The sequence below is a fragment of the Pteronotus mesoamericanus genome, unplaced genomic scaffold (genome assembly GCF_021234165.1).
Source record: "Pteronotus mesoamericanus isolate MK-2021 breed Mesoamerican mustached bat unplaced genomic scaffold, CSHL_Meso_final contig_32, whole genome shotgun sequence".
Taxonomy (NCBI): domain Eukaryota; kingdom Metazoa; phylum Chordata; class Mammalia; order Chiroptera; family Mormoopidae; genus Pteronotus; species Pteronotus mesoamericanus.
Window position 1 is genome coordinate 8,269,400 of NW_026555134.1, and position 26,649 is coordinate 8,296,048.

The 26,649-nt window shown below is 37.3% G+C and overlaps 1 protein-coding gene across 1 annotated transcript in view; it reads right to left on the bottom strand.

The window, feature by feature from the left end:
* Window positions 1-24,376, bottom strand: part of ANXA10 (annexin A10) — a 43,761-nt gene extending 19,385 nt beyond the window's left edge. The window contains exons 1-3 of the mRNA XM_054575978.1: window positions 24,335-24,376; window positions 21,261-21,342; window positions 15,822-15,916 (exon numbers count right to left, since the gene is read on the bottom strand). Coding sequence (XP_054431953.1) covers window positions 15,822-15,916; window positions 21,261-21,342; window positions 24,335-24,376 — 219 coding nt within the window. The remainder of the gene's footprint in view (window positions 1-15,821; window positions 15,917-21,260; window positions 21,343-24,334) is intronic.
* Window positions 24,377-26,649: the final 2,273 nt, after the last annotated feature.

The window sequence follows — 26,649 nt, forward strand, 5'->3', positions numbered from 1 at the left end:
AATTCACTCCTCCCAGCAGAAGTCTGATCTTGCGGGATCCCAGGAGCCACGGGATAGCACAGGATTGCTGTCCTGAGGAACACCTGAGTGTCTCTGTGCCGAGGGCGGGTGTCTCAGACTCTTCAGTAACGAGTCTGGCTCATGCCACCTATGAAGCAAATATGTACCGAACTGTGTACATAACCCTGAATTGTACACCATCCAGGAAGGTAAGTCAGTTGGTGAAAGGGAAGTGTGGAGTCAGGGGTAATCCTGTCCTTGTGTGTTTGCATTTGCCCTCTGAGGCGATCTGAAGAGGCTGAAAGATCCACTTGGAGAGAAGATGGCTATTAAATTAGGCTTATAGCGCAGAACTGTGTGGTGACTGTGGCTCTTTGCTCCTGTGGGAACTCTGGAACCAGCGCAGCTTTTGGTCACAAAGAAACTCGAAGCCGGTGCTCCATGAATTCAGCAAAGGATAATGGCTCCTTGAAATAATGATTTTTCTCAATATAGATGAGTAAGAGATACGACCTTAATTAATATTAGTTGTTTTAACTTTAATGTCTACCCATTTTTAAATTTCAAAATGAGATATCTCTTAGAAAACTTGTACCCTTAGAATTATTTCCTTAAATAATTTCCAGTTAGTTATTTTGTTGTTTTAAAAGTCTGGGATACAACACTTATTTATTTTTTTTCCTTAATGGACTCTCCCATGTTTAAAAAAAAAAATTAAAAGCTATTTAAAGAGAATCAGAGGCCTTCTAATTTAGTAGTCTTTGGCATTTTTTTTTTTTCCATACTAGTATAGCATAGGAAAAGTATACACCGCACATTAATATTGGTGCCATGAAGTAATGAATGATTCCTTCAGTAAGACTAAGGATGGGGCCCTGTGAGAAATCTAGGTGAGAGGAAGAGTTTCTAAAATTATTCAAATGAATTTAATATAATATTCTGTTTGAAAGTGGGATAGTTGTTCCTTTACCCCAAGTGAACACCATTGAACTGGAAGAAACAGTATACACACAATAAAAGCAAAGCTATAATCCAGTGTATATCATTAAAGGCCAAACTGAGGCTCTTATGGGCAGTGCACAGAGACTCGTAGAATAATAGAAATTCATAAAAGGAAGATACTGTCAATAAAATGTAGGTTCATGGAAAGCGTAGATGAGCTACACCTGGAAAGATGAGGCGGGGTTTCGTTAGGCAAAGGCATCGGAGGTAGCAACAATAGACAATACTTAGGGACAGGGGAACCACTGGCCTGGGTAAAGTAAAATGTGCATTTGAAAGGTATAAGCTAGTTCTAAATAAAGTGAATTGATGTGAAATCTAAACATTTTAAAGGAGACTTTGAATGTCAGTTATTCTTTTGACTCTTCTAGTTCAGAGTGGAAACACCCTGATAATGGAAATTCAAGCAGGTCAGGCGGAGGAGTGTGATATAATTCTAATAACCGCTAGCATTTATTGTTCACTGTGTCAGGCAGGATTCAGAGTATTAGAAGAGCAGTAAAAATTTATTACAACAACTCTATGAATTAGAAACTATAATCATCCCACTGTATAGATGAAAAAACTGTGGCACATAGAGCTTAAGTTGCAAGTTTCATACAAATCAACAAGTGATGGAACCTGGATTTTAAATAAAATATTTTGGCCTTCTAGTCTCCTTTTTATGTTATCTAGGCCATAGGAAGCCACAGTCACATATCAGCAAGGTGGTGAACATAACATATAGATGGTGAATGTAGCATTTATGGACATTTAAGTTTAGTGGCAGTGCTTTAAAGGTTTAAATCCAAATAGATCAATAATGGCACTTGGCAGTTACTGGAAATGTAGAAACATTAGACGTATCATCTCTTTTCAGAGCCTTCCTCTAATTCCAAGTGAAATTCATTATTTCTTTGTGAGCACCGCTCTATCTTCCCATTTTTTCCACTAGATTTTGATGACCATATTATTTGCATTTTCCCCCAAAGTCTATCAAGATGTGGGTTTCTCATAAATTTTCCTAAACTTATCACTTAGCTCTAGCACTGTACTGAATATATAAAATGTGTATAGTATAAAATATATATATATACATATACATAAATGTGTAAACAAATGAAAGAATAAATGAAAGAATGTGGAAAGAGAAAACCCTAAAATTACTGATTATATTTAAAGAATAAAGGAAATGTTCAAAATGAAGATTGCTTAGGCATTGCAAATGTTTTTACTTAATCTTTGGTCATCTTTTCTTTATCATCACTGTCCCTCCCAAACATTTATAATATGTTCATTTGTATACTGAACATCTCTGTATGCATTCACTGTAGGTTGAGATTAGTAACACCACTAGATGGCACTGGTATATTTTTGTTTCGTAATTGAGGTGAATGCATGTGCTCCTGTATACAGGGGTATATAGTAAACTGATTTTATAAAAGATTGCAAAGAGTTTATAGCATTTCAGTGAAAAAAATGTTATCAGGTGTTAGCTAATGCTATTAGAGTGTACCAGTTCTGGAGGTAGATTGTTTAGTTTTGAATCCTGGCCGTGCAAAGCACTAGCTGTGAGATTGCACTGCGTAGCCTGCTTAGGTTACTTAACCTCTTTGTGTCTGTTTCCCTATCCGGGAAATGAAAATAATTAGCACCTACCTGAGAGCCTGGATCTAAGTATGAAAATATTTAGCTTAGGTAAAATTTTAAAATATTTTATGGCACATATTAGGCACCCCAAAATGTCTCTTTTTTTCTCCAAAAAAATTAGGTACTCTACTGCAGACCAGAAGTGGCAAGTACTAGATTATCTTCCCTGTTTCTCTGCTCTCTCTGTCTCTGTCTCAATCTCTCTCCCCCCACACCAGCAATTTATTATATTTATCACAACTTTTATAATACCCAATTGTCCATACATTCTATTGTCTCTAACTTACAAATACATCCAGAAACTGATGACTTTTTGCCACTTTTATTGCTACAACCCTTGTCTAGGATGCCGCCACCTATATTAATGTAGTGTTGCCCCCTCTCCTTCATTAATGTAGCAGCCTCCAAATGAGCCTCCCTTCTGTCCCTGTACCCTGCAGTCTCCCCTCAACACGTCTGCCAGTGTGATCCTGTAAAAATACAAAATCAGATTAGTCACTCCTCTGCTCAGAATGCTTGTTCCCATTCCAAACTTCAGGATAAACTACAACTATTGCTGGGTAGTTGATCAGGATAAACAGACATGCCAGGTGTTGCAGTCCTTGCAAATGTCAAAGTCCTCACAATGGTTCGCAAGGTTCATGACATGTTCTCGGTCACTTCTCTGTCCTCCTCTCCTACTACTCTTCTCCTCGCTCCTGATTTGTCTGTTGCACCTACAGTGGGCTTCTTGCTGATTCTGGAATAGCAGATAACCCTCCCCTACCCCTGCCCCGGGTCTTTGCTTTTGCCCTTCCCTCTTCTCTGAGTGTTCTTTCTGTAGATATTCCCTGCCTTCTTCATGAAGCCTGCCTCGGTCACGCTACTTAAAATCACACCTGGTCCCCCAACACTTCCCTTTTTCTCACCAGGCATCTTATTTTTTTCCAAAGCATTTTTTACCTTCTAACATGATACATTTTACTAATTTTTTTTATCTGTTTCACCCAAGTAGAATGTAAGCTCCATCATCGGCAGGGCTTTTGGTCTGTTTTATTCATGGCTCTTTCACAGCCCACAGAGCCGTGCCTTATACACAGTAAGCACCTACAAAATAGGTATAAAAGAAATGAGGACCACTTGTAATCCAGCCATTATTTGTTTGAAGTCCATCTTGTCTGCTCAAAGAGGAATAAGCAATTTTATTTAGTGGAGGGTGCAGAAACACAGAAATTACCATTTTCTTGCAGTGCAAAAAGTACTAAGTGCTACAGCAGTGAAAATCGTATAATATTATCAGGACATCGAGAAGGAGATATTACTTTCAGCTGGGAAGATAAATATTGAATATTATGTTTAAATAGCTAAACTTTGCAAGTACAAAGAGGAGCCTTCAAATAGGTTCTCTAATTAAGAGTCTTGAATTCTCACTTGGAGTTACACAAATAACTTTACAGAGGCAGCCTTGGGAGTGTGGCTTTCCCCAGGTCGATGCCTCTGCTTTCTTGTCTGCTGGAGACAGACTCGCCTTGAAGGGCTCTATGGGCATCGCAGCTGGGCCTTGCGCTAAGCTAATGAGTACTTGCTTTTCAAATTGAGCTGATGAAACCACAGATTACCCCTGTTGCACCTCTTCTGACCACTCCATTTACATTGAAAATAAAGTGGCAGTTTCTTCCTTGTTTCTCTTTCCTTTATCTAATTATGTTTAACCAGGGGCAAGAAGTGGAAGTATGGCTAACATTTTGCCTGTCTGGATATGTTTGGGGGAACAGTCTTATATTTTTATATGCTTTCAACTTACATTTTTTTCCTATTATCATAAAAAATACTTGCTATTTAAACACTCAGTGATGTAGGGCTGTATAAAGTGTAACTAAGAATTTGTCTTAATTCTACACATCCTAGTATTTATTGTGTAAATACTCACACAATTTTATATTATAGAAACATTTGTACAAGTTGTATATTCTTCTGAATAGCTTCACTATAGGGTTGTTTTCACAGTTTATTTACTCTTTCACTTTGCAGTGGAAATTGGCACTGTTAATTTTTGTCTAATAATAATGATAATACTTCAGTCTTTTGGAGGATCAGTATATAAAAGCTAAAACTTTCCCCCTCCAAACAACAAAATATAACAAACATTCCTTCAAAAGTATAGTTGATCTCAGAAGGAAGAAAAACCCCTTGGTGTAAAAACCAGGAGACAGATGAAAACCAGAGGATAAGCAAAGGCGCTCACCTTGGCATGGACCTTGCAGGTGACCAGGGGAAAGTAGAGTGTGGTGTGGGAACTATTTATTTTGGGGGTCAACACCCAGTGTGAGATATTATGTGAAGACTGGAGAACGTTTATGGGGCCAGTGTAATAGAGGAAACTAGGGAAAAATACAGTTGATTCTCGAACAACACAGGAGGTAAGGGGCACCAATTCACTGCATAGTGGATGATTCGTGTATAACTTAAGTCAGCCCTCCCTGTCCATGGATGCCCACCAGCAGATTGACAATCCGTACCATTCAGCATTAGAAGATGGGCAGAAAGCTCATCTCTCATTGGCTAGGTTTTGAATTGAAGAGTATTTTTTTTTCTTGAGAATTTGAAATAATAAACCCGTCTCCCTTGGGCTTGAATTTTCATATGAACTGAGACATCCATGAAGAGAAATCATCATGAAAGTTGGTCCTGAGCTGGTGATTCTTCTGGGACATTGGGAAGAAGCAAATGCAAAATGTATCTAGAGAAATTCTCTGACTCTGCAGGGGAAAAAAGAAAAGATCCTCACTGAAGAAAACAAGCTGCACTTTAAAAGTTCTCACAATAAAAAGGTGATATGCCCTTAGAATCCATTTTCCAGAGAGATAGATGGTGGACTCTACAAACAGCATAATTCATACCCCATGAATTTGAGACAATAACAATCTGAAAGAATGCTCTGAAAAAAATAGCAGACTTGAAAAGAAAGCAAATAAAATTCTAGAAATTAAAAACTCCTACAACCAAAAAGAAAATACAATATATATTTTAAAGAGTAGCTAATAAGCAGCTACATACAGAATTAGTAAATTGGAGAACTATCTGAAAAAATAACAAAAAATGGTACAGAGACAGATAAGAACAAGTCATATGAACATAAGGTTGAGACTTGGAAGACTGAATGGCAAGAACAAACTTTTGTCAGGTAGGATTTAGGCAGGAGACTGTAGATAATGTTAGAGAGATGCTATTTCAAATACTATACAACACATGGAACCTTAGCTGTTTAAGTAAAAGTACACAAACCTGTTGATCAATGCAGTGATATTGCAGAATACCAAAAATGAGGAAAATACTTTAAAAGTAACTTGAGAATAATAGGTAACCCACAAAGGAAAACGTTTAATGAGAGAAGAGATAAAAGCATCAAAAGAGATCAGGACAAAAAAAATGAAGTTATATCTGCGAAGACCTAAAGAAAAATAACTAGAATATAACATAGAATTCTATAGCCATTTAAACTAATATTCAATAATGAAGAAAAAAATGAAGGTATTAAAGAAAAGACCTAAATAATTTAACCATTATCTGTTATTTCTGGGGAAATAGAAGGTGAAGAAATATCATTTGAAAAGATGACATTGAACTCAGACATATGGAGTTGAACATTAGAAGAAAAATGAACCAAGAAGTTGAAAATTATAAATGAAACTCTACAGAAGCATTAGCTTATAAACAGCAAAATAATTATTTGGGGAAAGTATAAAACAAGGTAATATAAAAAAAACTGATAATAATAATACATTGCCTAGAAAATACCCCTAGCCTTCATGTTCACGCCAGGCATAAATTGAAGAGATGCCATTTTGAAGACAGAGCCGCAAATGCTACAGAGTCCACTTCAAAGACAAATCTATTTTAAAAACTTCCCAAGTATGAGCCAACTCCAAATCAGCTTCACGTCTGTGGCCACTGAACTGAGAGTATGCAGAGCTGAAACATACGGTATCTGCCATGATGAACTTGCTGTCTGATATAGGACTTTGTGTAGGACCAAAACATCAAAGTTCATTTGATTAAGATGCATACAGCAAACACCAAGAAAATAAGTATCTTGCTTATTGATACTGATCTTTTCTGTCCCTTCAAGTCTTTCCCTCCCTTCTACCCCGACCTCTGCTGGGAGAGAAATAAATAGGAGTGGGACCAAAGAAGCTGTCCCATTGCAAACCAAAGGCCATTCACACTTGTCCGATCATGTAAAGGGACTCTCAGGAGGAGAAGAACTCAAGTTTTTTTATGAACTTGTTCGATACAGCTACAAACTCATCATTCTGTGTGGACCCACTGTTTGAATTGGGAGAACACCCAAATTCAGATGATGGCTGTGAGCAAGGTTTGCAGTGGAAGAGGGGAAGCTAAAGGAGCTTGTGATTGGGCGCCTTTGGGCTGATTCACTGTTCTAACATAACTTCTGTTGTGGAATGTAGTTGATGTTTATGTTATTTGTTTCTACTGTGAGTGCTTGTAAGTACCAAAGGGGATGCCCTTGATAGGAAAAGAACCACACATAGAAGGTGCTTTTACTTTTAGCTACATATGGGAAGGCTCTGTAACCCCAATGGTCACTTTCTGTTACAAGTCTCTATGACACGTGCTTTGTGGATGGGAACCTCTGGCAAGAGGTGGAAGCTTCTCAAAAGTTCCCCTTGGTGTTTCAAACTTGTTGCCTTCCATGTATGACTTCCAGGTACATCACTTTTGAAAATCAGTTATTGCTTTGCTACTGAACTCTTTTAGAAATCAAATGCCTGACGTATGGAGGTTGGTGACTCTTTTGCCTAATAGTCCCATTTTGGAGAGAAAACTGGGACTCAGTGACTAGCAACAGGGGAAGAAATCAAGGCTCACTTGTCAAATGGACATGGCACACTAAAGGAAACGGCTCTTCTGGCCCCAGGAGCATCATGGCTTTACATGAAAAAAAAAATGGCAGTTATTTTTTTTAAAGAAAACCTTTAACTCCCACTTTGGGCTTCAAACAAGCTACTGAATCAATGGTGACTTTAATCAGTTGCCCCACATGACTTGACCTGGTTCACTGATGGTTCAGAAAACACTGAAACCAGAGGGTGTCCACTGGGCTGCTGTGACTCTTCAACTCAGTAACAGCTGTGTAGAACCAAGAATGGGTGATTTTTGCTCTATGGGCAGAAATCAAGGCTGTTCTCATAGTTCTGGCCAGTGCTCCCCTTGATAAATTTTTTACCTTTTTACCCAGTCTTGGGCTGTTAGACCTATCTCTTTGTTTTAATGCTTGGAAAAGTACAGATTGCATATGAAGAGGGGGTTTCTTTGAGACGGTAGTCTGTGGAAACATACTATGGCTACTAGTAGGAATTTTTCTGTCATTCTTATAGATGTCCACTGCAAGGGCTTATTCCTGGATGATACCACCTGGTGCCCAGCTGCTGATCAAGCCTGCGGTGGCCAGATTGTACCTGGATCCACCATCATAGTGCACATCACAGCACATGCCCCATTATAATCTGGGCATGCACAAAATATTCTGTGTAGCTAGTGCCAAGGTTACCACTGCTTGTCAGCTTTGTGTCCACAGTCAGAAGTTGCCTTGCTTCATTCATGGTGAAGGCAGTCAAAGTTCAAAGGGCATTGCTCCTGCACAGCCCTTTCAGATGGGCTTCACCAGTCTTAGATCCCCTCTTAGGGCTGCTAGTTGGCTCACAACTATTGACACTTTTTCAAGTTACAGTGCTTCCAGTTCTCTCCAGCTAGCTTATTCTGGACATACCATTATGGTCCTTAAAATGATTCTGTGTCATGTCATGTATTTAGCTTTCCAGACTACTTGCAGTCTTATCCTGTACAGTTTTTACTACAGAAGCCACTCAACAATAGACTGATAGTCAAGATATTTGATGAATCTTCCATGCTCACCACCATTCATAGGCGTCTGGTATTGGCGATAATTGATGGACTCAGTAAGATTTCTGACTGTCTCCTTGAGCTCCATCTGATGTACACAGCTTTGTGGGTATTTTGGTCCTGAATGCACTCGTCCATTCTAACTAATGATGATGATGAAGGTGGAGAGTTACTGTGATATAATTATCACTATATATATTTGGTCTTCACTTCTGGAAATAGAGCTCCTGAAACCTTATAATTTTCTGAGTGACAGTAATGAGAGTAGTGTCTTTTGTTATTTATGATATGCCCCTTTCAACCATACCTGAGTTTATGCTAATGAGAGGAAGGGGGCTGGGTGCCATAGAAACTCTCAGCCCTACTCCTGAGCTTTAGGGAGGAGAGAATAGCTGGTGACTGACTTATTCACCAATGACCAATGAGTTAATCAATCATGCCTATGTGATGAAGCCTCATAAGAACTCTAACTTAAGAGGCATGGGGTGCTTCTAGGTGGGCGAACACATCAAGGTGCTGGGAAGATGACATGCCTGGAGGTGACACAGGAGCTCTGCACCCTTTCCCATACACTTTGCCCTGTCCATCTCGTCCACTCAGCTCTTCCCGAGTTGTCTCCTTTATAATAAACCAGTAATCGTTAACCCTTTCCTGAGTTTGCACTTCTGAGCCATTCTAGCAAATTATCAAACCCATGGAGAGGGTTGTGGGAGCCCCTGATTTATAGCCAGTCAGTCAGAAGTGCAGGCAACAGCTTGGGACTTTCATTTGGCATCTGAAGTGGGATGCAGTTTTGTGAGACTGAGGCCTTAACCTTTGAGGCCTGTGGTAACTCTGGGTAGTTAGTATGAAAATTGTTTAATTTAAGGAGAAGAATTCCACACAGTTGGTGTCAGAAGTGAAGTGTTGAATTTGTGTAAATGTAGAGAGAAACAATTTTCCTTTAGCTATGTAGACACATTTTGAAAATTTGGGATTCTTCCCTAACCGTTCCTGGGCATGATGATTCCTTCTCCTAAATCGTCAACCTCAGGGTGTACTGGTTGGTGTACTCTGTGGGTGGCAGTCTAACCAAAAGTGGGAACAGGACTTCAGACAGTTTTGGTTCAGCCGCCCAGCTTATCCCTGGACACTTATAATTCTGGGTCATAAAGATAATGGTTGCTTGGTTGAATACACTGACAGTATGTGGGACATAATGACTTTCTTCAAGTTTTATTTAAATGCCTTTGTCCCTCCTGCACCTGACCATTCCAAAAGAAAGTTCTGAGAGTGATTTGGAGCTAATAGGAAAAATGGCAAAGTTACAACTACTAGAATAATGATAATTTTCTAGCAGCACAGTAAAAACAACCACATTGGCCTCTAGGGAGGGACTGTGGAGTCACACAACTTTGGACCTAGCAGGTTTTCAGGACAGCCTCAATTCGCCGGCCAAATTGTTATGGATGATGGACTGGCCCTGGACTTCCTCTTTGTAGGCCAAGGTAAAGTCTGTGCCACTGCTAATACATCCTGCTGTATCTAGATGAAAACTTCAGACCAAGTGGAAAGGTCATTACTAAATCCAAAAGAGAAAGTCACTCAGTTTTTTAAAAAAATAGGCCCTGATGATTTATGGGATTTGTTCAACTCATTGGGTCCAGGCTCCCATGGGGGCATGGTTGGGATCAATACTGCCAATTGACCTCCCCCTGCTTCTTGGAGTCCTTTGATAATTAAATGCTGTGTGAGACAAGTTGATGGATTTAGTCTCAGCTTTTGTTGGTAAGAATCATAGAAGTGGCTTTGGGGTTGGTGTACTCAGAAAAAAAATGTCAGTAGTGTAAGGGGCATAGAAATGACGGGTGATATTGTTGAGAGACAATTTTCTATAGTTTTCATGTTTCTGAATGTTCTGCTGAGTGAACCACTGGCAGGTCTTTGTTCCGCATTACCCTTCCAAGGATATTTGTATAGTGGGTAGCATTGGCGGGTAGAGCTAGTGTCTCATTATGCATTTTGCCCATCACAAGTGATTCAAGTTTCTATCCTCATGGTTTTTCTTCGTCAGTGCAAGAGCTTCATGTGCGGGTGTTCTCTGGTCATGTTTGCAGTGACCTGTGGGACTGAGGCTAGGGAAGCTGATACAAAAATTCTGATAGTCTGGCCACCCCTACTACTATGAATGTCTTTGTCTTTGACTCAGGAGTCTCCTAGTTCCATCTGTATCGGCGTCACCTTGGCTGGGTAGCTTGCTACCTTGTAAACATATTATCGCCTAATACCCATCATATTTCTTGACACAAGATTAACAACATAGTGTGAAATGAATCCATATGCTTGAAGAAAGTATTTTCGGTCTCCATCCATAAGACATGACTAAGGTCCTGTTTATATAAATAACTACAAACTAATAAATAAATTGCAGGCTGCTGAACAAAAAATACACAAAGAATATAAAGAGTTAACTTAAAAGAAGTACAAACCAGAATGTAAAAGAAACCTATGGAAAGGTGCTCAGCATTACATGTTATTAGGGAAAATGCAAGTTAAAACCACAGTGAGATTCCATTTACATCCATAAGAGTGGTCAAAACCTAAGAAGTTTTATGAGAATTTAAAGGAAATGAGAATTGTTATACACTGCATGTGGGAGTGTAAATTTACAGAATGGCTTTAAAGAGTATTTTGAAGCCTAATGCAGCCTGGCTTTATGAATATCGAATTTTCTTCCTCCCTCCTTTCTTCCCACCCTCATCCCTCCCTCTGTGGCAGAGATTGTATATGTTATTTCAAAGAGAAATAATTGTTCAAGATGTAGCAAAAATTCACAGGGGGTTTACTCGATTTATAAAACTTTGATTATATAGAAAACCTTTTTGGAAAAAAGTTATTTCTTTTGATAGTTAAGTTCTCAGTTTCACCAGAAGGAGTTTATTTAACCCATGATATATTTGAAAGATAAGGTAGTTGTGCCATTTTAAATGATTTAATTCATGCTTATAAAATTGATCTGTGATAAAATGTATACCATTCAGCTTTTGAGGATAAAACTATACCTACCCCATCACTTCCAAACTAAAAGTGAGGATAGAGATGATACAAACCTATTACTGGTACTAGTGAGATTCTACCTCCAAAGTAGATATGTTAGTTTTCTAGCCAGCACTTCCTAAGTGTGTTGATACTTCAAGATCTGTGTTTTTAACCATGAAGATGATAGGTGATGGGGGGAAAAGTCATGAGAACATGGAACACTTGAACTCTTCATACAATCACAACTCCTTATCGAGTAACAACTGCTTTAGTCTGCTTGGGCTGCCATAACACGATACCATGGACTGTGTGGTTTAAACTATGGAAAATTATTTCCTAACAGTCTAGAGTCTAGAAGTCCAAGACTAAGGTACCAGCAGGGTTGGTTTCTAGTGAGGCCTCGTTTCCTGGCTTAGAGCTGGCCTCCTTGTGTCCTCACACGGCCTTTCCTTTGTGTGTGTACCCCTGGTATCTTTTCCTCTTCTTAAAAGGACACTAGTCCTATTGGATTAGGACCCCACCTTTATGACCTTATTTAACCCTAATCATCTCCTTAAAGACCCTATTTCCAAACAGTCACACTGGGGGTTAGGGCCTCCACATATAAATATTGAGGAGACACTTTTCAGTCTGTAATGCCAGTTAAGAGCCTGCCACTGTTGTAAATGCTGGGGACATATTAGTGATCAAAAGAAAGGCTCTTTTCCTTCTTGGGCTTGTGTTCTAGAGGGGGGTGGCAAACTAAATATTAATTATAATATGTTAGTAAATTATGTGATGTGTTAGAAGCCAATAAGCAAAAGAGCAGGTAAAACAAATATGGAGTACTAGTATAGGCTTTGGGATGGGTGACAGTTTAAAAAGGGGAATCAGATTAGGCCCTGTTGAGTAGCTGACATTGGGTAAAGCTTTGAAGGATATGAGGGACTTAGCAATACAGATATCAGCGTCGTGAAGTCTGGTGTTTATTCAGTTGGGAACAACAGGCCTTATTGAGAAGCTTTGGCAGACTCGATTAAGAGTCAGATAACCTTGGTGCAAGTTCTCGTTTTGTGTGATTTGGGGCAAGTCAGTCCCTTTGCTAAATTACATGACCAATACCATAGGGTTAATGAAGTCCAGATGCCAGGATGTTTCAGAGCTGATCACCCCTATTTTAAATGAAAACTGGGAAAACCAATTGCTTCAATGCTGAATTTGAACTCCTTCATTATCGGGCATGGGTAGGCTCTCTCCCCAGCCTCAGAGGCATCTCATTGTTCCTTTGCTTTCACTGCACTGTCAATAGAATAGCACTTTCTTTGGTGTGGAGGATCAGAGTGACCTCATTAATGATATTGATAAATATGTCAGTCAGAGGCATTCCACAGGGCTTTTCATTTGAGTCTAGGGATCACCTTCTGCTTTGGATGAGGCAAAGTTGTTGACGGAATTCGGCAGTTCTTCACTGATGTTAAATATTAAATCACGAGTATTTGTGGAGCAGGCCTAGAATTGCACTCAACTCTGTAGCTAAGAAAATAAGTCTGTCAAGTCTGGATTACCCATGTCAATAAAAAATAAAAATATCCATGATTAAGATACAGGAAATCTATAAACTCTTGCCCCAGAATGGGAGAGCTATCAGATGACACGCCTTGGTAAAACAGAAGCAGGAATTCTGGAAGTGAGCAGCGGGGTGGTGGGGGCGGAGGGGGGGGCAGGTGGCTGAACCTGGGAGCTGCTTGAATGAGGGAAAAGAGAAATTGAAGTAATCTATGAATATTCATTTTAACTATAAAGTGGCTAATAAAGCGGTGTTTTTCTTTTTCCTTTTTTTAAAGCACAAAGGCAGAATATAATTCCTGAGATTTCCTTATTCTAAAAGTACAGTGCTTCTTCTGTGTGAGGCCCCGGCCTGAGCTCTGCAGCAAATAACACAGTCCCTGATTTCCCAGAAGATTATAGCCTAGTCAGCAAGGGATAACAGATAGCTGACACTACTCAGTGTAGCAAGGCTGGGGTAGCATAATACCCAGGGAGCTCTGGAAGCCTAGCAGGGAGCCCCTAGCCCAGAGCGGAGAGTGAGCATGCCCGGGGGGGGGTTTCCAAGAGCAGCCCAAACCTTATTGCATATTACGGGAGGAGGTGCAATTACCTATGCCTTCACATTGTCATTCAACAAACATTACTGAAGCGATCTTGACATACGAGACAGACCATTTGTGCTGAACTCCAGCGATGAACAAGATGTATTCCAGCTTTCAAGAATTTACGCTCTGATATACAGAAACAGATATAAAAAGCCTATAATGTGTCATTGGGTACCAAGGGAAAGTTACATAAAGGATGCAGTAGCAGCACAAGTCTGTGCCACTCTTTTTGAGGAGTAGTGGTGTGAGGAAAACGTCCAGTGCCTGGGAAGATGAGTGGGCATGCAGCATGTGGAGTGGAGAATCAGGCCATTGAAGCTACATGAAACACCGTGACGAAAGGGGAAGGAGTAGGAATGGTTAGCTGGTAGAACTACAAGTAGTTCTCATTGGCTGGCCTTGAGGGGGTGTGAAGAAAAGGGAGAGAGCGGAGGACAGAGGGCAGAAACAAAGCAGGCAAGGCTTTGTGTGCCCTGGACAGGCAGTCGGGTTTATTCCTTGGGCATAAGGATATTTGTTAGAAATAAGGTAAAGATTCGGGATTGAAGCGAGAAGTGTAAGTTTAGATTGGGAATCACTGTGGCTCCAGTGAGGATTGACCAGGGTGGGATGAAACTGGGAATAGCAGCTATCAGCTAACAGGCTCACCGCTAGTCTGGCCCCCAATGATGAAGGCCTAAGTCAAGCCTGTGGGAGTGAGGGAAAAGGAGAGGCCTGTGAGAGGGAAGGGGATTTACGAGACATGGTAACTGATTTCATGACAAGCGTATCTCAGAGGCAAGGGGCCAGCATGATTTCCTATCTTCCCGTGGGTATAATTTAGTGGAGTAGTCACGCTTTCCCACACGGTATGGATTATTCAGCAAAAGTGAGAATCTAACAAACTTTGAGGCCTTATACATACAGTGAAAGTGCTCCACTGGAGTGTAAATGTTTAATGGGTTTTACATTCCTTGAATGAGTATCTCATTTCTTGATCATTTTAATCTGTTGTAATATAATATTGTTGAGATTGAGAAAGTAATGCTTCAACCTAATTTACCTGATGTGTAAAAAGCAAAAATGTATGTTAGTCTTTTGGTTACAAAAAAGTCACTTAAAGGTGACCTGTCATATCAGTATGTATATTAAAAAAAATATGAGATTAGTAATGCTTCCACTTTTATGGTTTTTACATTTTCTTTCAAAAGAAAACTAGCTCTGTGTCAGAGGAACATAAGGTAACAGTTTCACCTGGATTAAAAAAATAATAATAGATTTCCCTCTACGGCCTAATTCAACTAATTTCAACTAGTATTCGTGGCTTTTTGGATAATTAATTCATTCTAAAACAGAGTGTTTTCCTTTACTTTAGGTATTATAGTTCAAAGACTGAGGTTTCTACAGGAGGTAAATTTATATGGACTAACTCTATAGAGAAGAGTTTCATGATAGTGTTTCACTGACAATGCTCAGTCGACAAAGTAATTGATATTTCAGGTTCTTTTGACCTGAACAGTTTTTGTTCTGAATCTGTGTTTTAAATGCATAACAAAAGAAAGGAATCTTTAATGGTACTTGCTTGAAATTAGAATGTGATTACATTAAAACACTATGGAGAGTATTGTTGCCTTGAACTATTTTTAACTGCCATTCTTTTTAAATGATCTCTGTAACCGCATGCTGTTAAGGGAAGAACTAGTAGAGAATTCACTTTGGTTGAGAGTTAGGTGGGGACATGTGGAAACTTGCAGGAAAAGATCTTGCTTTTTGACCTTGTGATCATTATTAGTTCTTCCTATGCCTTCCCTAAAGCTTGACACGGGTATTCCCAGCGTGACATGTATAGCCTAATTGGACCAACTAGGTAAGGCTAGCAGAACTTTCATTTTATGAAGCTGAATGATATTTGAGAAAAGACTGGTGGAGTCACTGTGAGTGTGAACATAGCTCGCACATGGATATATTTGATGATATATCTTTCTTGTATTCCTTGAAGCATGCTAGAGTCATAGGAACTGTTTCTGATACCTAATACTGTGATGTCTGAAATCTTTGTCACCTGTGAGACTGAAAAGACCAGTACCTGTTCTTTGAGAATGTTTTCAGTTCTCAGGCATTTGCCCTAAAATTACAGTCAAGATGAAGAGAACTTACCCGGCCATACATGCTCTGGTATGCTTCTGCAATCATCAGCCTTTGTGTGTTACAGCGTTGAGTTAGAATGTTGATCAGCATGTCTTTGTCACAGCCTGGAAAAGAATAATAATTGAAGAGTAGCAAAGTTGCTAGTTTGTAGCTAAGAAGAATCCATTATTTGAGAATTGAAACCAATGCACAAGCTTTATCCCTGATGGCACTTCAATGCAATGAGCAATTTCAAGTAAGATGGAGATACCAGAGCAACACTTGTTAAAGCCAAGGTTCTTCCTGTCTCTTACTTTGGTGCTACTACTACAGATTTTCCATTTCAATAAGAAATACAGGAAAGTAAAAAGGTAGTCCTTCAGCCACCTCCCCTTCCCCACTGGAAAAGGCTTCCATGACCTTCAAGCTGATTAGTGTTTAAATGGGGCATTATCTTTCTCATATTACAGTTGAAGAGATGTGACTGATAATGAATATATATTAAGATACAAATATATTAAGACAAAATAGAACCTCCAGAATAAGAAAGAGAAATAGAGAAGGAAGTTACACAAGTATAAGGGGTGTGTACCCTTCTGAGGCATAGGGTGAGCCTCCCATGATTTGCATGAAACATGGTCTCTCTTGTAATAAAGGTTTGTTTCTGGGCTATGAGGCATCTAGTGTTCATGTACCAACGCATTGAACTGACATTACACCTGAATGCACAACTAGTTTAGCTAAAATTAGCTGTAATTATAGTTATAGTAGAGCATGAAGAAGGCCTTAACATTTTCTTCAGCTTGACTAAAATTTAGATTTCTTCCTGACTGTACACCCTCGATCTCCATTTTCTGAGAGCATTTATTTTGGGAAACTTCCAATTGTAAATTCTCTCTGTACTCTTTTGAGATGTAAATCTCCTTCCAACCACTTGTCAGTTTTACAGCCCAGAAATGTCTTTCTCAAGGACTTGGGATCTGTCCTTTTTAAAGATAAGTGTCCAGAAAGGTGGAGACCCTGTCTCCCAGCCTCTGTTGGAGGGTAGAAACCTAACGTAAGTACCAATTAACAGATACAGATGACCCAATCCTATTGACCAATACCCTAAACCCCAGTGTCCTCCAGAACTTTTCCACTTGCTCACCCCAGGCTTAATACTCTCCTGTGTTTTGTTTCAAAGGACTTGAGTTCAATCTCTCACCTCAATGGGAAAAAATCTGGATCCCTAATGCAGTAGAATTGAACAAAGCCTGCCTTGTCTGTTCAGTTCTTTGTGGTACAGACTTTCTTTGACAAAAGGAGACATTTAATGGAGATGAGAAAAAAAATGAATTGAAAGGCTAGGACATTTTGGAAAATGAAAGCCGTCCCAGATGACCTTAGGCTCACAGGAAAGCTGCGGGTCAGGAGCTGACTGCGCCAGTGAGAAACAGAGAAGCAGCGTGTTCCCTGTGGGTGAGAGAAATGGTCTGAAGGCTGTGAGATGGAGAAAGGGAGGCATAGGGTCAGCTCCAAAGACCGAACTTGATGATTTGTGATTAAAAAGGCAGCCTGCAGTGCAGAGGCACAGAGCAACAAGGTGCCGTGGGGCCAGTCGGGGGAAAGCCCGGACTCAATGGACCTCCAGGAGCCCTGCAGGAGCCTGTTAGATGCACACTGGGCACGCCAAAATTAACATATTTTAAACAATAAAGAGGAGAATTTTCGGTTACATCCATTGCTATTTTTACTGTCCTCACATTTAAGTAATTATTGTTTTTTTGTGGTTGTGCAGTTGTGATTATCCACTCAATCCACAGGCTCTGTCTCTGAATTACTCTTTACTTTTCAAAGTGTTCATACCAATTCTTGCTCATTTATCCTTCCAGAGATATTTCAGAAGAATTTTATTAAACGTTTTTAATTAAAATAACTATAAACTTAAGAACCAATTAATAAGTTGTCTTTCTGTCACTAACATGATGTATCTGCCCTATTATTCATTTTTCTTCCCTAAATGACTTAGTAAAGATTTATAGAATTTTTGAAAATGATGAGAAACTTAATTTTGTTAAAATTATTTATCTTTGCCTTTCTGTTGATATTTCAAGTCATGTTTTTATTTTGTTACTTAACACATAATTGCTTAAGTAAATAAATGATATTGAAATTTATATTTACTTTATATCCGGAAAAATTATTGAACATATAATTTTTAATAACTTTTTAGTTGATTACATTGGATTTCGAGATCTGTAACAATATTATTTGTAAATAATTAGAATTTCAATTTCTTCTTTATAATTGTATGTTCTCTTTCTTGCCCTATTGCATTAAGTCAGGAATGTTTAGATAATTCTTATCCTCTGCTTTAACAGAAAAGTCTGGCACAATGAATCATAGCAATTTATAGACTTTTATGATGTATAGTTGATTCCTGTTATGTGTGGTAGTTTCCTACAAAATCTCCATGAGCATTGAATTAGTAAATATATAGCTCCTAGGGAAAATACAGGGTTATGTTTTTATGACCTTGTGGTCACACCATTTTTGTTAGCAGAAATGCCTATTACATTATACATTTTTGTTCATCAATGTCCTTGTAAAATAGTCTCATCAGCATTGTAAATCATCTTTCCCACATATGCTTTTCCTGTATAGGAGCTTAGGAGGTGTTTTTAAAGAATACCTTAAGGAGGTGTTCTGTACCTTCCTGATCTGCAGGATTGAGAGTTTAACAGTTTTTATGCTGTATCATCTTTTGAAACATGCAAGCCAGCCAGCACTACTTTCAAAAGAAAGCTGACCATTACATTTTTTATTATTATTAGCAGTAATCATCTCATGAACTCACAAATTTATGGGCTTTTCCATAGCTTCATAGTACCCATATTACTTTAGCATAATGTGGACAGCCTCATGCACAGATCAGTAAGTCTTCTCTTTTCTATTTCAATGATCAACACAACAAAAAAGCAACCTACAAAATGGAAGAAAATATTTGCAAACCACGTATCTGGTAAGTTAGTATCTAAAATATATAAGGCTCTCATAAATCTCAATAGCAAAATACAAATAATTAGATTAAAAATGGGTAAAAAAACCTTAATAGGCATTTTTCCAAAGAAGACATACAAAAGCCCAATAAGTACATGAAAGGTGCTCAATATTGGCACTCATGGAGAAATGCAAATCAAAAGCAGAAGATGCCACCTCACACTTGTTAGAACAGCTGAGACCAAAAAGATGAGAGTTGTGAAAAGGGAATCATTGTGCAGTGTTGTTGGGACTGTAAATTGGTATGGCCAGTATGGAAGACAGTAGAAAGGTTTCTTTAAAGATTAAAATTAGAACCATCATATAATACAGCAATCCTACTTCTGGGTATTTATCTAAATGAAATGAAATCACTATCTTGTAGTGATATTACACCCCCATGTTCATTGTAGCAATATTCACAATAGCCAAGATATGGAAATCACTTAGGTGTTCATAAACAGATAAATGGAAAGTGACATATACATATGTATAGATACATAGTGAGGTATTATTCAGTTATAAAAAAGAAAATCCTGTCCTTTGTACAACATGGATGAATCTTGAAAGCATTATGCTAAGTGAAATGAATCAGAGTAAGACAAATATAGTATCACTTATATGTAGAATCTAAAAAAGCTGAACTCATAGAAACATTCAGATGCTTTCTGGGGGGTGGGGAAAATGAGAGATGTTGGTCAAAGAGTACAGACTTCCAGTTATAGAGGAATGAATGATAGGGATCTAATGTATAGCACGGTGCCTTTAGCTAACAATACTGTCTGTATTGCTTTCTTGAAAGTTGCTGAGAGAGTGAATCTAAATGTCTCACCGTAACAACAAAAAATGGTAATTACGTGAAGTGAAGGGTGTTAATTTTGCAATATATAAGTATATCAAATCATCACATTGTACACTTTAAACGCACATGATGTTGTATGGCAATTGTAGCTTAATAGAGCTGGAAAAACATCCCAGTCACCAAGGAAAACATTAGTAATTGTCTTTCGCAATTGCGTTCTGCTGGAGTTATTAGGATGAATACACTTTTAAAACATTTTGAGCTGTGTTTGTGCTCTGGCAAGTTAGAGTGGACCCTGCAATCAAAACCAAAACCTCCTGAATTTCTTAAGCCTAAAACACTTGACAAACAAAAAATTACAGTGGTCAAAATGAATCCGTGTTTCATCCCTAAAATTACAGTGGTGGGAAAATGGAAACTGTAGCAAAGAAAATTTTATCCAATGAATAGATTGCTCTGATCTACAGTTTTAAAGCAAAAATTACTGTCCTGAATAATACACTCTTCTGTAACTTTTTGTTATCTTGTCTCTGTATTTTTTTCTAGTGATTATTGATATTTTTAAAAGGCATGACAACTTTGCAAACTCCTAAAGTCGACTTTATAGAGCACATTTAAAGTCCTTTATTGTTTTCCTATGGGTTCTGCTAATGAATAAAACACAAAGTGAATCAAATTCTCATAAAGGTGACTTTGTCTTTAAAGTTAAGAGCTTGCTTTCTTATGAAAGGCTTTGCATGTTTTACGCTAACGTTTTCTTTCTGTTGCCAACGTTTTCGTGCTCACCATAGGTCTTCTTAAAATAGCCATTACTTAACAAAAATATATGGATATTTAACAGTGCCATACCGTATCTTAAAGATTAAATCTTTTTTAAAAGAACCCAACACATTTTCCTCCCTTCTTTATAGCTCCCTTTTCTGCACTCTACTTTCATTCACTTCCCATTCTTTTATTAAACACCTGCATGCCAGGCTCAACGCTCAGGGAGCTCACAGACTAGTAGGCAAGTGAGACAAAAAGGACAAGCCCAAAGAGATCAGTAACACGGAAGTGCAGAAGCTCAGGGTTCAGTGTATCTGGTGTGTTTGAAGTTCCTAAAGAAGGATTTAAAGAGGAGGACTCATTTCAGGAGAATCTTGAAGAGAATTTGGATGCAAAGTAAAAAGGAGAGAACAGCACTCCAGGCAGGGGGATTATTGGGCCAGTTTACAAAGATGTGGAAAATAGATCTGTTTGGGAGGATAGCAGGAAGTTTGATTTAGTTCGAAGTGGAAGTAGCAAAAGAAACAGGCTAGGAAACAAACAAGGGCAGAGAAGGATATTTTTTCCTAGATTAAGGTTTTTTGTTTTGTTTTGTTTTTTGTTTTTTTTTTGGCTTGGGGTTTCATTTAGTAGTAAGTGATGAGGGATTTAAGGCAAAAACATGTCAAGATCAGATTTACAATAGAAAGAGAAGCAGATCTGTTCACCATTATTGTCCAGTTCTATTATTTTTCTTCTTTTTCTACTTTGCCCAGCTTCTAGAAAAATGTTTGTCTTCTGTTAGACATCAGCTATTTAAACCCATATTACAATCTTAGGAGAAGATAAAGCAAAAAAAGTATTATGAAAGTATTATAAAAGATGATAGAAATTATCAGGCTCACCAAATCCTTGGAGCGCTTCCCCTAGCATTTGGGCATCCATTATGGGATTGAAATTGGGAGCCGGGAAGATGGTTCCTTGCACCTGGCGGGAAGAGTTCATGAGAGAGATTGCAACAATTTGCACAAAAGAGTTCAACATTTTTTCATATAAATGAAAACAAAAGAATATTCTCTATGTTTAAATTACACATACATCTATAATGGATGGCTTAGATAATATAGACAATAATATTGTAATAACTATGTATGGTGTTGGGTGGATACTGGAAATATCAAAGGAACCACTTTGTAAAGTATATAACTGTCTAACCACTATGCTGTATACCTGAAACTAATACAAGATAACATTGAATATAAGTTGTAATTGAACATGTAAAAAATCCTTTTAGAAAAAAAAGTTAATTTTATGTTAATTGCAGAGAGCAAATTTGGGTGAATTTTTAAAATTCATTGGCCTGTACTATCTTGATATCTATTATTCATGTAGGAAAATTAGATACTAGAACCAATAATAGGAAAATGTGAGACCCAAATAAATATATAGCTTCTTAAAAAACAACAAGCATTTCAGGAATTGATCACTGTTATAAATACTGAAAAGAGAACTGTATTGGGAAATTCATGTCATTTATATGAATTATAAGTGACACTTGCCACCTCACCTTTTTTTTCAATACATTAGGGACCCTAAAGTAGTGGAGAAAATTGAAATGTTTGAATTTAGATTATGCAACTCATAAAAATACAGATGATGTAGATAGGGAAGAGAATTTTTAGCTGAAGCTTGCAAGCTGCAGAGGGAAGCATGGAAACCTGACAGACATTCCATTTAAATTCTGTCTCTTGCCAATAATAAAATGCAGAACATTTAAGTTAGGCTTTGAAACCACATGGTCTGTTATTTCAGACAGAGCCAGTCAGGCCTAGGCACTGTATGACCACACTCGGCACCAGAGAACTGTCAATCAAAATTTATTAAAGAAGGGGAGCTCTCCCTGTCTTTGTTGTCAGTGTGCCCAAAAACATGGGAAAAAATGCCTTTTCACAGCAAACAGATGTAGGAGGCCTTGAGAACTCAGCCATTCCCTGAGCTCTTCTGCAGCAGTAACATCTTAGCTGAAGATGGGGCTTTTCAGTGCCCATTGTATAATGGTAGAAAATTAATTAATTAAGGAGAAGAAGACTGGACCATAATTGGTAGTCCAAGAAATGTGCCAATATGAAGATATTTATGAAACACTTTTTGGAGGGTTAAGAATATTGTTCACTTGAATTAAAACTAAGAGTTAAATTCAATTTGAATTTCATTTGACTCATATTAATAAACAGGAATTTACTTGAAGTAGACTGAAAACCATATATTAATTGTGATATGGCCATATTTTCATACTTAAAAGTACAACCCTGTTAGTGAAATATTCTTCTAAAATGCTTATGTGGACAGATATATGTAATTAAAATAAGAACATCGTTTTCACCTTATTTTGCTATAGTGCATGCATATACAAACTAAAATCCAGTTTACTTCTGATATCTTGAATTTATTGGAGATGATACAGAAACAAGTTCTCTTGAGCCAATCCTCAATTCTAGAAGCTATTTATTATGAGACAACATGAGTTTTATTCTTATTTGCTGACCTGTCCCATTGGGTGAGACTCTATTAGGAAAGTAGACTTTGATTCTTTTATTTGAGTTTGTATAGCTGATTGTAATGTAAATTCCTAGGTTGAGTGCTTCTCACCTCATGGGTTTCCTTTTGCATCTTATAACCCTAGAGGAATTTAAGATTTAAACTTCTGAAAGAACAGCCATACATACCACTAAATGTAAAAATGATTTTCCTTGCTGCATTTGCCACTTAATTCTACTGAATCCTTTTTGTCTGCCTAGTTCTCTCATAGTATTTTTCCCCTCTTTGGGAAAATTAAGAATTTTTGTGAGGCATGGAAGAGAGGTACTTTATTTTCCCTATTTTAGGAGTTAGAAGAGTTGTTTGGACAAGTTTTGTGTGGACAGTACCATTTATTGACTTAGTGATCTTAAACTTTCTGAGTGCTATCAGCTAAAGGGATGTTTCAAAGTATAAATGTATTTGAAAGCAATAAGACATACTGTTAAATATGTGTAAGTTATCTAGGCAATTTTAAGCAGAGTGCACAAATATTCACCACAAGACATTTCACTACTGGCCAGACTAAGATCCCCTAGGTTTTCTACTGGAGTTAGTGCTATAAAAGGAAAAAAATGTATATATATATGTGTGTATATATATATATACATATATATATTTATTTATTTAAAAAGCTTTTAAAGTTATACATACAGAGAGTTAGAAATACCTGCAGTGATTTTTCAGTCTGTAGGCAAAAGAAAGAAGTCCACAGTTTTATATTAATGGTTTTTTAAATCCTTGTACATATTACAATTTATTTTTACAGTATAATGTAAAAAATTGCTTTTTTATTTTTTATAGTTCTCATTTCCTTTGCTTTTTAAAATTATTATCCTTGTCATTTGGCCCTAAAATAATATACTAAAAATGTTTGGGAAATAAATTCAACATTAAAAGATAAAAAATTGTGAATGCTTTGTAAGTCACAAAACATGAACTTTCTAGTAAGCATTTGCCATTTCTGCCCATTTACATAGCATATTAAATCATTTTATTCATTTTTATGCCATTATTATGCTTCAATTAAGCTCAAGTCAGTGACATTATTTCATGTAAGGTACATAATGTTCCTTTTACTTGTTTTGTCATTGGCATACTGAATTTGTCTTTTAGATCATATTTCCAGCTATATTAAGATATAATTTATACATAACATTATGTTAATGATATATAACATTATGTAAGTAAGGGAATACAATGTGATGATTTAATATGTGTATATATTGTGAATAATTACCACAATAAGGTTAGTTAACACATCCATCATCTCACAAAGTTTCCTTTTTTTCCCCCCTGATGATGATATTCAGGATCTACTCTCTTAGCGATTTTTAAGTACACCTTACAATACCGTACCATTCATGTAATCACTAGGCTGTATTACAGGACCAAGACTTACCTTAAAACTGGTACCCTTTGACCAACGTCTTTCAATTGCCATTCCCCAGCCCCACTCTGGCCCCTGGCAACCACCAGTCTTTCAATGATCATTAATTGCTTTGGGCCATAAAACTTCTTTTTTTTTCAAATGACTACAGTATACCTAGAGGTATATATTCATCTAATTTAAGGTAATTTCATCTCCTTTGTATTTTTTTCCAGAATTTATGCTCAACCATATTCTATGTATTCCTTAATAGCAAACTCCACTCTTTCAGATGAAGCCAATCTATACTGGGCACTTCTTTCACTAACTCCTTAACACTCACTGCGTTTTTATTTATCATTAGTACCCTAGGTTTTCTTATCTGTTACCCGTTCTTAAACTTGGGAATTTGACTATGTTATATATAGTATTGTTTTACAATACATTGCTGTACCAAGTAGTTGTTTTGTGGTGTCATTTCTTATTCTTCTAATTATATTTATGTTCCTTTTCTGCAGAAGATATATTGAATATATACCATGGTTTTCTGTGTGGTAAGACTTCTTTTTAAAATGTTCTCATTTACTGGTTATGTCACTTAAGTTAAATGATTTCTTTAAAAAGTTTTTAAGTGAGGTTTTTGGCTGAATGATCTCCTGGCTTTGTATATATATATTTTAAATCAGAGCATACATGAATTAATCAGGTTCTTTTAATCATTATATAATGTGGTTTGTATGAGGAAAACTGAGCAGAGACAAATAATAATTAGCCAGGAGGAGAGGGTGTATGTAGAGGGAGGAGATGTTCCTAGTTGACAGGGCAACATTTCCCCAACGGTATGTGTGAACAAATAAGTAAGGAATAGGACTGTAGTCAAGTTTGACTCCTTTGAGAGGCAAAAGATAGAAGTGAGGTGTGACAAAGACACGATTGCTAAGGGACATCTAAAGGTTTTTAAGCAAGAAAATGAAATAATTTGAGTTCCAGTAGTAACACTCTAGAACAATATAAAGGATGAAATGAAAATGGTGCTTTAGGCTTGGGTGGTCAATTTGAAACCTACTTGAAATATAAAGCACGTTCAAATTGAAGCAAATAGCATGTTAAATAAATTCAGGTTGCTTGGTTAACTGAATGTGATTTAACTTACTAATTTTTGAGGTATATTATAAGTTAACCCAGTTAGCTCTGGTTTAACCTTTTGAAAGAATCAGGCTATGATGTCAGGTGTTTTTTCAGCATATATACTTTCCCCCTCACCTGAGGATTTATTGATTTTGAGAGAGAGAGAGAGGGAGAAACATTGATGTGAGAGAGAAACATTGATAAGTTGCCTCCAATATGCACCCTAACCAAGGATCAAACCTGTATCCTAGGTATGTGCCCTAACCGGGAATTGAACTGGCAGCCTTTTGGTGTACAGGATGATTCTGCAGTCGACTAAGCCACCCAGCCAGGGTGCATATACCTTTTTAAGCAATGTCCTTTTTAATATACATCTTTTTAATTTTTTTTCATGTCTTAGAGAAGATTGGAAAGTTTGAAAAAGTGGACACTTTCCAATTTGACATAAAAAAATAATATGTATGTGGTAAAAAGTATTTTATTTTTCTTGCTTTGGAAATTGACAGATTCAGAAATAGTATCACTTATATAAGGCAAAATAAATTCTGATGTCTGTCATTTCAATTTGAATTCTTACCACAAGGTAATCAAAATATAATCTTTGCTTTTAGTCATGTGTAAATTTAGGTTTTGACAGAGGAATAAAAAATAACTGCCTTTTTGAAAGACAAAATAAACTGCTTCATAATCTCACTATGCAGAAGAGCATGAGTAATTTGTAGATATAAAGTCGGTTCTAGACTATCCCCCGAGTAAATAATGAATAGATTTCTTTAACTGACAGAAAAATGTCAAAATTATTATCGGAAACTGAATACAGACTAAAAATAATCATATATATTTTGCTCATGAAGTAGATAAAATTATTTTCATCATTTCATAGCAGTAGGTACATGAATAAATGCATCATATTTTATTTATTCATAGTTAACCCAGTAGCTGGAGTGCATAAACCCGTGTCTCTCCAAATTCAGTGTTTATAGGCCATCCACATTTTCTTCTTTTTCTCAAGTTGCTTTTGAGCCACACTCTCATTGACAACCTGAGCACCTCAAGACTTTCAGACTTTGAAATATTACCAATGGGAGTTGGTAATTTGACTAACTGGATGCACTTTTAATGAATAATTCAGCATCATTGAAATATCTTAGTTTTAGTGTAGTTGATTACTAGATCTCTAGTTAATAGGGATTTTTAGAGCTCTGAAAAGAAATTCTACA